This window comes from Acinonyx jubatus, chromosome A2 (genome assembly GCF_027475565.1).
Source record: "Acinonyx jubatus isolate Ajub_Pintada_27869175 chromosome A2, VMU_Ajub_asm_v1.0, whole genome shotgun sequence".
Taxonomy (NCBI): Eukaryota; Metazoa; Chordata; class Mammalia; order Carnivora; family Felidae; genus Acinonyx; species Acinonyx jubatus.
The window spans coordinates 13160488-13174078 of record NC_069383.1 but is presented as its reverse complement, the minus strand read 5'-3'; the positions used below and the strand labels follow the sequence as shown (position 1 = coordinate 13174078).

At 48.5% G+C, this 13591-nt stretch overlaps 2 protein-coding genes across 8 annotated transcripts in view; one reads left to right on the top strand and one right to left on the bottom strand.

The window, feature by feature from the left end:
• Positions 1 to 8619, top strand: part of AGK (acylglycerol kinase) — an 83843-nt gene extending 75224 nt beyond the window's left edge. For 3 of the 4 annotated variants that reach the window (XM_027075625.2, XM_027075627.2, XM_027075626.2), the window contains exons 14-16: positions 839 to 909; positions 2822 to 2906; positions 3949 to 8619. In XM_027075625.2, coding sequence (XP_026931426.1) covers positions 839 to 909; positions 2822 to 2906; positions 3949 to 4086 — 294 coding nt within the window. In that variant the 3' untranslated portion in view covers positions 4087 to 8619. Of the gene's footprint in view, positions 1 to 838; positions 914 to 2821; positions 2907 to 3948 lie in introns of those variants that run through there. The other variant, XM_053217990.1, reaches the window with a different exon arrangement.
• The window catches only part of DENND11 (DENN domain containing 11), a 55756-nt gene that overhangs the window by 3887 nt on the left and 38278 nt on the right, over positions 1 to 13591 (bottom strand). For 2 of the 4 annotated variants that reach the window (XM_027075624.2, XM_027075621.2), the window contains one exon: positions 6641 to 12600. In XM_027075624.2, the coding sequence (XP_026931425.1) occupies positions 12405 to 12600 (196 nt within the window). In that variant the 3' untranslated portion in view covers positions 6641 to 12404. Of the gene's footprint in view, positions 1 to 6640; positions 12601 to 13591 lie in introns of those variants that run through there. The other 2 variants (XM_027075622.2, XM_027075623.2) reach the window with 2 other exon arrangements.

The window sequence follows — 13591 nt, the reverse complement described above, 5'->3', positions numbered from 1 at the left end:
AGAGCACAGTCATCCCCCCTATGATCTGTAATTCCTGGGAGAGAGAGAAAGTTGTGCTTTGGTAGCGCTCTTTAGTCTTAGGCAAAGGCTGTCTGCTCTCAGCAGATATCCTGGGGCAACAGATTCTGAACCTGTCCAAAAAAACAAAACCTCTGCCTGAAGCAGACACAGACCAGATTTGTATCGCTAGCCACCAACTGGTAGTAAACGGGGGCGGAGGGTACAAGAGCCCAGTCTAGTTTTATAGCCACTTCCTCATAGCTCCGTTCTTCCAGAGCTCTCGGTGGTCCGTAATGGAAAGTTTTAAAAACACTACCGTGGCAGAAACGAGGTTGTGGACCTTCACCTCTGGTTGCATATCAAAACTGCACGTAGAACATTAAAAAACACAGGTAGTGGGGCCCCACACACTGAGCAGCGGCTCCAGCCGGTGTGGGGTGATGCTGGCGGACGGTGAGGATCCGGGCTTTGCCGGTGGCAGGGCTGAAACCTGGCCCACAAGGGAGGGAACCGTACACACCAGAACAGCTCCGATGACGAGTGAAAGCCTCACAAATGTCCTGCTCGGAGTTCCGACAAACCTGAGTTTTCGTTTCGCTGTCTGGGGAATAGGAACCAACCGAACAAGCAAGCAGTGATTAGCTTCATGCTACGTAAATTGTACCTCAACCAGAGTCTTAAGGTAAAAGAAAGGGACTGTATTCAGGATGGAGTTACTGCAAGTAAAGGCCTTTGTATAATAAAAAGCTTCAAAGTATAAAACTCTGGGGCAAAGGAGGACAACAGGCCGCGTTCGCCAAAATGTAGAGTGCTAATGTTCGTCTTCCTGACCTTGTAGAGCAAAGAAGACTTCATGAACATCTGCATTGAACCCGACACTGTCAGCAAAGGAGACTTCATAACCATAGGGTAAGTGGACTGGGCTCCTAGGAAGTGAGGGTTCAGTGTTTGTATCCTCAGAAACACTCTTCAGAGCGCGTGCCCAGGAAGCCTCAGATGGAGACCCGGCAGAGGACTCATCTGCTTTGGGGACCGAGACGCCTTCTTTCTTTCAAATAGCTGGGCTGACGGGTAGAGCACAGCTCTCCTGCTTTGGCCTTCCCTGTTCATTTTGGGAAAATCACGTCGTGGGAGCACGCGCTGCCTTTCCAACGAAGTGAAGGGTTCTGTGTAGCATTGCACAGTGTCCAGGATTTTGGCTTCAGGGTCAGAGTTACTGGATACAAACCTGGATCTGCCACGTCCTGGCCTCGTGACTTGGGCAAACGCTTTAACTTCTCTGGATCCTTTCCTCTGTGTGTAGAAAGGAATACTGTAATCCCATCTCACTACCTCAGGGTTGTCTTTGAGTCTCACATGAGAGTATGTGTGGGAAAGTCCTTGCTGTGAAGCACTTCAGAGGGTGGGTTACCATGGACGTCGGTCCACCTTGTCCTATTCCCAGGGCAGTAATGAAAAACCTGAAAAGGTATTGAGTACCTTGGACATTCTCCAGGCTTTTCCCCTTTTCCGCTAGCAAATATTCTCCAGTCCTGATTTGTTAAGGCCGACCTCTGCCAGAGTTTTATTGGTTAAGAACGGCTTAAACCCTCCCCCCACCAGTCTTCCACCCCTCCGAGGAGCCTGCGTGTTGCCATGCCAACTGGTAATCTTCTCAGCTATGTTATTTTGTGCTTTGTCCCAGAGCTCCCTCTTGTGCCCGTCTAAGGATTAGACATTGCTGCTGCCGCAGCCCTGTCTCCATGGCTACTCCATTGTCTGCACCAGAACCCTCAGCAGAATGGCTTTCATTGGTTTGTGTTGTTCTTGCTTTTGCTACAGTCTTCAAATGCTGAATAGCTGATTCTGCAGCCTTTGATTTCCTTGCTGTATCTGTCGTAGAAGGAGGAAGGGAAAAGCCTTTCCCTTCTCCTAGAGGTTGTTCAGAAGCCACACACTGTCTTGATTGAGAGTCTGGCCCACGGGGCCAGCTGTGCTCAAATTTCCTTCATAATACTGACGTCCAAAACTGAGACCAAAAACTGCTTATGTTTATGTTGCTTCGTGTAGGTGAAGTCATGATGCTCTGCATCGTTGCCGTCGACATTTTCATCGGCAGCAGTAACACGGTTTCCTTTGGTCTCTACGGGAAGCGAGATTCAGTCATGTCCGTTTCCTCTGGGTCTCTGAATAGAACATCGTGAAGCTGCTTTAGAAACCTCTGAAGTTCCGTATACTAACGAATTGGTTATCAATTAATGATAAAGAACGGACTACCTTGGATTAGCTTTTGCTCTCTCCACTGACCGTGACAAGCTCTCCTGGGTGTATGTGCATGAGGCGGGTGTGTGGTCTGCTCGCTGTGCTCCCAGGTAGATAGCAGTATATGCCAAGTGGTCTGTTAAACGTGAATATAGAGCGTCCCCAGAACTGGTTGTTCATATACATCTATAACAGAAAAGTCTCCTTTAAATTAGCATAAAGATATTTTCTCCTTAAGTAATGATGGACTCACAAGTATCAGATAGCAGAAGTTTAGTAAGTTCCCTACAAAAATTTCAATTCGTTCTAACTTTTAAATGGAGGATTTTTAATAGCCCAAGAATTAGGTACAAAATCACTCCATCTAACTTGCTGCACCATTCTTTTCAGCAAATTAACCTTCTCAATCTAGAATGTATCACACGGCTAAGCAAGAATCAGTGTGGGAAAATTCTTCACTGAACCCCGCGGTTCATCCTGTCACGAGCCCGTCTGTTCACTCTCAACAAAAGAACTTGCTGTGCTCCGGCAGTCAAACGCAGTTGCCGGTGCCCAAGTGTGCTTTTTCTCGTACCGACAGAAGCAAAAAGGTGAGGGACCCCAGGCTGCGGGCGGCTGGCACCGAGTGTCTCCAGGCCAGCCAGTGCACCCTGCTGCTTCCTGAGGTGAGCGGGGGTGGGGGGCTCCGCTCCCACAGCTCCGGGTTGTCTTGGTCCATCTGCCTTTCTAGTGCCAGACCCGCACGTGGGCGCCTAGCATGGGCCGAGAGCACTTTGCCAGGCTCTGGGAGACCTGGGGAGCCGAGAGCACCCCCTGCCTGCGACGGGGACCGGGACCGAGGTGCGGGCTTCCCGCAGACTTCTGGTGTTTTCAAGCCACGGTTGTGTAAAGCGACCTTTGTGGCTCCTCAGCCTTTATTCTTCTGAGTGTAAAGTAGGCACAGGCTGCCATCACAGAATTTTCTAGCTGGCAGACACTCCTCGTGGATTCTACCTTCGCATTTTTTATAAAGGATCAGGAAACCACGTTGGGGATGGCAGTAAGTTTTTCTGTATTATAAAATGCCAAGCTTAGAATAACCCATCGAAGTGGGGAAAATGTTAGGAATATAATCCAAATTACGTAGTTACTCTGTGAGTAATACCTCAGGAAAAAGGGTTGCTGCAGATGGCTTTGGCAGGCTTCATCGTCCCACGGCATTCAAAAAGGACTGTAGGTAAAACAGAAGCTGTCCCCACCGTGGGTGGCACCACAGTTTCAGAACTAAATGCACAAATTATGGAAGGTTTTGTGGCACCTGTAATATTAATATTGCTGTGCTTTAGCTATAAGGCTAAGCAAGTCCTCCAGAAGAACCATGCAAACCATCAGGGGGACAGAGTGGTTTTCCTAGGTCCTAGAACGTTGTTAGGTTTAGGACGTCCTGTAAGATGTGGCAGGACCCCCGTATTTTAGTAAGTATTTTAAAATCCTAACCTTGTTTCTCGACTCCCAAAAAAAATACCCTGGGAAGAGAGAGAAGCCAAACAAGGGGAGGGGGAGAAAAAAAAGAGCCGGTGGCAGAATGGAGACATTTCCGGAACCAGCACCAGTCAAGAGAGTGACACGGGTTTTTTATTAAAGAACGGGAGGGTAATTCCCTGAGCGAGGGTGACGTTGTCGGGGGGCTGCGGGGGTGAGAGCCGTTGCGAATACTCTTCTCCGCAGGGCACGGGGGGCTCTTTCAGCATCGACAGCGAGGAGTACGAGGCGATGCCCGTGGAGGTGAAGCTGCTGCCCCGGAAGCTGCAGTTCTTCTGCGACCCCAGGAAGCGGGAGCAGCTGCTGCCGCGCTCGGCCCCGTGAGCGCCCAGGGAGCGGCGGCACCCCCGGTGGGACCAAAAGGGAGCAGAGGCCTCGGCAAGTACCCGCCCCTCCCCGCGGCCCCGGCCCGCCCCCCCCCTCGCCGCGCATGCTCCTCCTTCCGTGTGACCACTGTCCCCCTCCGTGGCGCCGTCCCCGCCGGGGGCCCGCGTGCGGTGGAGGGAAAGGGGCCCGACCTCGCGCCGGCCCCCAGGTGCAGCCGGCTTCTCCATGGGTGCTGCTGCTTTCTGAGCTCAGATTCGAATGTCGCTGGTCTCCGTCCTCCCCTCAGTCCGGAAACCTGTGAGGTGTTTCCCCCTCAGCCGCGATGCTGTAAGATACTAGTTTGTATTATTTTTTCCAGTAGCGCTTAAGTATTGGTTTGCATGAGAACCACCCGGGGGTGCATGCCGAAAACCTAGCAACTCAAGCTGGGGGTGGAGCCCCGGGATCTGCATTTCTAATTAAAAGCCCAGGTGCTTCTACTCCATGCGGTCCCCCAGCCTTGCTGGTCAGTGTGGCAAAGCACACCAGCCACCGTTCACGCACCCCTACGAGTATTTTGGAAGATCGTGTATCCCTCACACTTTCTAGATATCAACCTAAGAGTTGCCAGTATGTGTATTTCCTGGTGTCATGTAAATATTGGTTATTTTAAAATAAAGCTGTTATATCACTCTTTTAAACATATTTGGTGCAATTTAAATATACAGCAATTTGACTCTCATCCTCCATTTACAAAAATACACGAATAGGTTCTTTGGTTATTTCTATACACTTTCAGCAAAGAATGCTATCGTGATCTATTTTCATGCTTGAAATTTTATCACTTGCCCTATTTTCTTGCCAACAAAAAATATAAATGGAAATTCTTTAGTGTTAACCCAGAACTAATATTGTTTTCATCCATTTTATTTCAGTAATTTTTAATTACCAAAAATGGATACTATAAACACTTTATGAGAATGCTCTTTATCCTAACGAGTTCAAGAACACATGTTACTTACAGCTTAGAACAGGACTCAACATCATTGATATTCCTTGTTCTTTATAGATCTAAGCACATAAGCAGAAGAGATGATTCTAATGTCATACATACAGTTCTTCGAATTCCTCTGGAATTACATGTCAAAGATTATTAATGATCTTCCTTTAGTTTGTTGAAAGCAGAAACCAGAAACTGGCTGATTTGAGAAGGATTTGCTAACCAGGCTTTATAGCCCTTTACTTTCAATACTACCATCGGGATTTACCCTTTGGTGCCCCTGAGGTTTTCAGACTCCAGAAGGTGATGCCCAGGTTGGAGGAGATGTGAACCTTCCTCTTTGTAAAGAGGAAACAGGAGTGTAAAAGGGCAGATGGGCAGGCCTTGGCTACAGGCACATCCTTGGGCAGATCAGTTTTAGGACCGTATGTATGCCTGTGCCCATGAGTCCCTTGGAGAGTGAAGACTAATGCTTCAAAGGATTACAAAGCAGCTACAAAAAGCTCATGAATGAAGATCACACAAAAAAACAAGGCTTACCTGTTCAGCTCTGTATCCTTCAGAGTGGTGTTAAAAGCCGTGCTTTGGCCTCCAAAACCCTGCAGTGGAAGGAGGACCCACACCCTGGTGCCCACAGAGGGGAGCAGGGATGCTGTGGGAGGAGGAAAAGTTTGTACGGGAGTGAGGAGCATCTTACATCATCTTGGTTTTCTGATAAGACTGTAAAGGACGAGCCCAGAAGCCGGCTCGCTCCCTCCCTGATCGGCTACCAGCATGTGTATTTATTTAGTGAATCGGGTCCTTGCGGTGAAATAGTGGGATTTCAACTGGGGAAGGAAATCGAATAGATTAATATCTGTATTCGTTCTGAAATCTAGGCTCCCTGGTGTGAATTTTGCCTTCTTGATTCAGGCTCTTTCCCGTGAGAACGTGGTTTCTTATCGTTCATGCTCTTTTTCCTTCCATGGGCCTGGCGCAGAACATCCAGGTGAAGGACACTCCTGTTAGGCACAAACCTTTTGAAAGACGAATTTTACTCAAAAGCCAGATTATTTCTAATACAAATCCAGATGCTTCCTAGCACACAAGTCTTTTGCTTGGTGCCATGGCTGGTCTGGGCACATGGCAGTCGTGACTGCGTGCAGTGCTTTGTTTACACACACAACAGATTTGCCGTGTTCTCACCCCATCCCTGGGAAGCCGGTAACATCATACGGTCATGTGCCTTGGAAAGCAGGAACCTGGCGTCGGATACAGCATCAGTGATGTTAGGAATTTTACCCTTACACTCACTCCCCCAAAGGTTAAAAATGAAAGAAAACTTCAGTGTGTGGGTGTATATATGTACGCCCAGTCCTGGCTCTTCCGGACGGCAGGATTCTTCCCAGCTTTGGTCCCCATTACCTGGAGGATGTTCATGCAGACCGTGGCCTCTAGGAGAACAGGTACCAGGCGCCCCGGTTGCTCTGTCACTGTGACGTCCGCATTCAGGTTCTGCTCCTACACTGGGCCATCCCTCCTTCCTACCACAAACCACATTTCTCGGGCCAGGGAAGGACTGAAACGCACACGTTCATGTTAAAATGTGAATTTTAATTGTAAAAATTGTTTTCTGTAAATATATCAACCTCTCTGCACACAACTTGGTTCCGATATATACAGATATGATATACACAGATGTTATTTGTACCACAAAACAATCATTAAAGAAACATTCACTCCTTGTAGCTTCAGGATTAACACCAGCTTTCTTTAGGGCATTAAAATCATTACCATCAAAACAGAAGAACGTACCTATGCGACTAGTATTCAGGGTGAAATTTATCAACTGTCTTACTAACTTCATACTATGAGGTCAAGAATTTAAACAAAAATAGATTCAGTGTCTCTTATTGCTAGAACTCTTACGCCGGGGTATTAAAATAGGGGTTTGACATTTAAGGCGACAGGGAGGCTATATTAATCCTAACTTGGGAGAAATAGGAAAACCATTTTTCCAAGGCTACAACCATTCCTTTTTCAGAAAAGGTTGACTTCCCACACCTATAAAAAAAAAAAAAAATGCAGCCAACAAGCTTGGGTAAATAAGGAGGTTGATTTTCTTTTCCTCTGTACCCCTGAAGTGTCCTAGCTGGTCTGCTCAACAGCACAGAATTCATACCTTTCCTCATTATGGTCTTTGTGGGCACTCAAGTCAAACTATTCCTGAGGCCACCTTCCAAGTTTTTGTACACTTTTTATCTTCGCTTCATTTGGCCGAAGGAGGTTTTCACTCCAACGTCAATGAAATCTATTTGCAACCAGCTAACTCTATGACCTCTCTGGGGATTTTTCATTTTGTGGATCCTCCCTGGCTAATTTCTAAGGCCCTGCCCTACTCTACCCCTGCATTCCCCAGCTGTCTTTAGAAAGCAGACTAAATGTATCGTTAGTCTAAACACGCCTTCTAAAGCCAACGTAAGTAATTCACATCTATCCTTCCTTACACTACGGTAAGTAAATACATTTTCTGAATTTCGATTACGTTACTGCTAAAAGCCCATCCTATGCTGAGCTTCTGGAATAACTCTAAAGAGGGCTTCCCCTCCCCCCCATCATTGTTTGTAATCACTAGAAAATTCTTACTTCCTTTCTAAATGTGCAATTTTACCCAACTGCCCCCGTCTTCCGGCTCCAGAGAGAAAGTGCCAGGCAGAAGACCACGCGGCTCCAGGAAGAGGCCTGCCTAATGGGCCTCCTCACGTGAAGCAAGAGTTTCCCTTGAGGTCGCTGCCCGTGCCATCCTCACGAAGACCCTCCCGTTCACCTCCCAGAGAGCGTGGCTAAGTCTCCCAGCACAGTGTCCTTATTCAAGCTCAAAGACGAATAATGACACTTCTATGGGGTTTCAGTTGCTTCCAAGTTACAAAACTTCTGTTTCATCCAGGATTCTAGTTTAGAGATTTTCTTCTGTTTCCACATCTGCAGACTTAATTCATCACATAATAATATCGACATAAAAATAAACTCCCATTTCTCATAAGAAAAACAGTAACTTAATTCACAGTTAGCCTTTTTACCAACACTCAGTGCCCTAGCAGCTCCTGGGAACAGAGGTATATTAGTCATCAGATGGAATCTTCGAAACCCACGGACTCAGGGGTAAGAGGAGCCCTTGACCCCTTCTCTTCCCCTACCTGAAATCAGAGAAGGGTCTTCCTGAAACAAGAAGGGGCAGGTGGGGGCCAGCGGAGGTAAGCACCCCCGGCTCTGGAGGAGCCTCACCGCAGGGCACGAAGTGCGGGAAGACCCTGGGGCTGGACCTCAGATCCTGAGCCCACTAGTGAGGAACTGGACAGGGAGGTGAAAGCCCCCGCATGACTTGTTGGTCCCCATGTTGACTTTCCTATTTCAGAACTGGCATCCTACGAAGGAAAGTTCACTGTCAAGCTGAACGTTGTCTTACAATTTTATTCGACGCCCTCCTGCTCCTTTACCTTTCCAAGTATGATCTGTACGGGGACTGGGGAAAACATCTCAATCCATTCCCTGGGCTATGCAGTTTCAGGGGGGGGATAAAAAAAAAGGTCCCTGAGGTCCCTGCCTCTTCTCAGAGGGTTGCTGTCCTACCATTAAAACGTTAATTCATGACTGCCCTTTACAAAAGCTTCCCTGAAGGCCTCGGTTTAAAGGTGAATCATCTCATCTTTTTACTGTATTGGAAGGGCTCTCAGTGGATCAAGACGAATAGCAAGTTCATCCTCGTAGCCACTGGAATGAAAAACAGCGATTCAGCTCGGATTTCTCTTTACTTTTATCTTCCGGTTAAAATATCAGGGAGTTACACTGATAAATGAGTCTTCACAGGTGGTATTTAGAATGATCTGTGCCCTGTGCTACACTTCAATTTCCCATCTTGATTTTCACGAGGAGCAAAACAAGGGAAGCTATAGGTGCAAATTCTGGGCCAATTATTTCTATCATTACCAATGAATTCGGCACCCCTCCCCGGCTGAGTGGAAGAGGTGCCATGCTGGATGGCGGCTGTGGGAGGCGAGAGCCTTCTGACTCACGGCGTCCTGGCTGCCGGAGGACCGTGCAAGGCCTCAGATGGCACAATGATACTGGAACAGACACCGGGCCTAAGGAGTGCTCCGTGCTTGTCTAAAGCCATAGTTAATTCTACACAAATTGGCCCACCCTTTTTGCTCTCGTAGGAGATAAATCCTACCGTTTCTGACTCCTGAAGAAAGAAGCCTAAGCCAGAGGGCAACCAGACATTTTCTCCAAGGCTGACTATTACCATCTGCCGAGCCTGCAGATTTGGAAAAATCCACCTAAATGGGCCTTTGTCACATTTGGCGGGACATCAGTAAACCCCAGGCCTGGGTTCTTGGTCCCACAAGGAGCCCTGCCACCTGGTTTTTTTCTGCCTTGATTCAACGGCAGCAGCAGCCCAGGTGTCTCAGGTCAGCTTCCAGGTGACCACATGGCTCATAGCATGGCATTAGACCAGGCTGAAAGTTCTCAGAAGGACCCAGCCAGCTGAGATGAGGCAGGGGAGGGGGTGAGGTTCAACAGCACAGAAGGGCAGAAGGCTACCACGGGTCCAGCCACCCCACCTAGGCTTCCAGCTCTGCCCCAAGAGTCGGTGGCAACCATCCCCGCCCTCCAGAGCTTATCGATCTACGAGGCGGTGAAGAAGAACGTTGACCAATGTCTTCTGACCGAAAGCAGAAGGGTTTTAAGGAAATAGTTCAACAGTGACAGAAAAGCTGGTCCACGTGGCTTCTAGCTTCTGTAACTGCAGGGAGTCCTGCCGGGTACCTCACTCTCCGGTTCCCCTTCTAGAGAAGGGGCAGCCGCTAACTGGAGACACTGGGGAGAGGACAGGGGGATGGAAGCAGAGGGAGGGGGACAGAGCAAGTCTTCCAAAGGGGACCTCCGTATGACTGACTACAGAGCGACGGGGCATGCTGCTCAGTCAGCCAGAGGTGCTGTGCTGGGTTTCTGGCTGATAACGATGCTGGCAAGGGAAGGACGGCTGGGTCTCCTCACAGAGGGAATACAGGGCAGGAGGGGGAGAAGTTCTGTTCTGGGGTCAGCTGAGCCCAGGCTCACTCGTATTATTCCCCTCCGTGCCCATCCCCCAGCCCCCTGCCCGAGGGCGAGGGGGCGGCCCACAGCCACCAGACAACCGCCTGGAAGAGTCTGCAGCTAAAGGGAACCCAGAACCCCGACCCGCCACGCAAAGGAAAGAACAGAAACCTTATTTTCACCTTACGACCTTTACGTGAGCACTTATGAGCTTGGAGTTACAATTCCACAGAAACACAAGTGTTTGCATGCAGAAGGGCGCGGGGACGGACGTGCCTTAAGATAGTCCTTTCCAACAAACCCCTCAATTCCAGAGGAAGGGGGCCTGCGTCCACCAAGAGAATCCGACCTTTCCTGCTTCCGATCGACCATCCCCCTAACTTAGAAAACCTTGAGCCTTCAGATAGCACTAAAAGTCACCATGACTTGACCCAAGTCCGAAAGGCTGCTCCTTCCCCAGAGACAAGAGAAGGTTGCTCTTCAAGGAAAGAGGCGGCGAGGCTTTTTTTGTAAACATCTATATTACTGAAATGGCTAAATCCACACTGCAGAGGAGAAAAGTGTATTAGTTGTACAGTTTACATTTCAATGCCCAAACTTATTTATATATTTACATAAAAGAACCTACTTTGATTAATCAATATGTATTTGCATTTTTACATGTGAATTTCTTTAGTCGTGAATCCCCTATCTTGGAACTACAGTGAAAATATTTTTGAATAAAGCAGTGAGCCCTGAAAAGCTGTAAGACTTGTGTGCCATCCACTTGGAAGTCATTTCTCTGCTGTGTGTAGTAGCCTGGCTGGAACCTGGTCACAGACACGGATACACGGATGGCTATTCCAATAACACAGCCAGGCAAGAAGATCGAGAGGGAAGAAATGGTCACCAACAACCCAGGAGCCCAAGTCAGAATCCTAAACTATGGCCAAAAAAAGCCCTAACCTCTACTCACAGGAGCTGGCTTCAAATACCTACGGTCTCACCTAAGTTGGCATTCCTGGAATGCACAGCCAAAGAGAACAGGCAGGGACCCACAGGAGCCGTCCCAGACCAAAACATGTCACAGGGACACAGGTAAACTCATCACTGATGCTCGGGGGTTCCAACCACTTCTCTAGGTGAAGGCACTATCAAATTCGCTCTCCAACAAACGTGTTCTGTCTCTGGCCCCAACTGCTTAGCTCAAGGCGTGTCAACTCTGCTGACAAGAAATCTGTTTGTGAGGGCTCCAGACTGGTACACAGTCTTGTTCCATGCTTCAAACTCTGAGTAACCAGCTCCGGATCCTTGCTGGAATATGGAATCCAGTGAATCTCTGTTTTGATCCCGAGGCTCTGCTGGTGATATGTCCAGAGAACTCTCAGAGAAACATCTTCTGCTCTATCCTCTTTGAACCCCAACTGCTCTACCTTTGGTGGGAACAAACATTGTTCTAAGAGCATAGTTAGCCCTTAAAGGAAGCTCAATTGTAAAATGAATTTGCTTGCAAGCTCCAGGGCCATCCCTGAAGGAACGGGATTCAGAAAAAGGAGTAGTTTTACATTGAGTGGCCACTGTTAACTTACTCTGAGGAAAGTTTCAACGCTTCAGGCTACAATTTTAGTTTCCAGCTGGCTGGTAAGAAACCTCTTCTTGTCATTCTGTCCTTAGAGAAGCTCATGCTTTGTGACGGAAACATCCTCTTGTTCCTCTTTGAGGTCTCCACTCACGTGAACAGAGAAGACAGATTAGCCCCAGCGAACAGGAAAAGGGATCTGATCCCAACACTGGACTCCCAGAACTGATAAAACACCTCGAAAGGTCATGAGCTCTAGCTTCCATCTTGAGGAGATGCACGTACAAGGCCACCCTGGACAGAATACCGCAAGGGACAAACTCCTGGAGACTTTCTGAACAGCACACCCCAGTGTTTCCGAGCTCAGCCCGCTCCCAGTGACACATGGCCTTCACCACATCCCCTCAAGTCACTCGACCAGGACGCAAGAGAAGCCACTCGGATAATGCCTATGACAAAACCCAGGCAGTAGCTCTGGGAGAAAGTGGTCCATTCCAACATGGCACCAGGGCAGGGCACAAAACCAAGGTGGTCTCATCTTACCACTAGGAAGGAAGGGAGAAAGGAGATTGCAAAAAATCACATTTGTTGGGAAGTATAAACCATATTCCTTCGTGTCAACTTAATAAAAAAGGAGGTCCTTGGGGGCCCAGTGTGAACTCCCCACATGAGGAGCGGCTCACCGGTCTGGGCTCACTCTTCCTATGGGCAGCAGGGGTTGTCAATGACCAACATGACGTCAATGCCATAGGCCTCCAGCAGGTCCATCAGAAAGCTCCGGTCCCCTTGGGGGTCTAGACCCATGCCCCTGGCGTGCTCAGCGGTCAGAGTTTTGTCTTGACTGGCGGACACCTCCAACAGAGTCTGAAATATCCGGTTGTTCTGCTCTAGGAAAAACCTGTGTTCACAAGATAAGACACACAGAAGGGAGGGCAGAAAAAAAAAAAAAAGGGTCACCAAATAATCCACACATGGGGAACCAAAACTACATTGCTTTAATATGCTTTTAAATGGTTTCAAAAATCAGAATGATCTCTAAAAAATAAGAAAATTAGGACCAAAGTTCAAGGGTTACTAAAGTGACACCAACTTTAGCAAAGAAACTGCTGGCATTAATCATGGTATGACCTGCAAAGTCCCCAAACTTGGGGACTTTTGGCCTGCCTGCCAAAAACAAACTTTCCTATGGAAGGTTACTACATACACTGTGTTCTTTGTTCTGCTTAGTCAGAAGGGGAAGAGAAAGAAAAGACAAAACCCTAAAAAAATCCTGATGATCCAGCTCTGAGGTCAAGACTTAACGTGAGAAACTAAAATTCACCTTCAAAGCCCCCGACAGGTCACTGGGGCCAGCAGCACAGACGAGCCTTTGTGGGGACAGAGCAGGGCCCTGAGAGGCTCCCCAGCCTGAGAGCCACCGCAGAGCACGCCAGGCTGTGGCTGGCCGTCCACAAGGAAGAGGTGGAGCTCGGGGCTGGGGCAGGCACGGGGATGTCTTGTAGCCACCACGGCTGGGAGTGAAAGGCCAAGGGGCCATGGAGCCCCACTGTAGGCACCTATACTGCCCTAGCTCCCCACCATCCTTGGGTATTTCTTTCCCTTTGGTTACTTTTTTTGTGTGTCGGGGGGGGGGTATTATACACAGAGTGTGACTTATGTGTCACCGATTTATGGTGCCACGTAAATTTATGAGCCATGTTCAGAAAAGGCGTGAACTGTCTAGACTTTTCAGATGTATTCCAAGGGGCTCTCCGGTTCCACCAAGGCACCTAAGTGCCCAAAGAAGTTCTAACTGCTCGTGAATTTCAGGTGCAGTGGAACGCATCAGACCCTGACGAGCCTCCTGGCTCGCCGCTCATTTCCGAAAACTTGTACCTCTCAGCATCGTG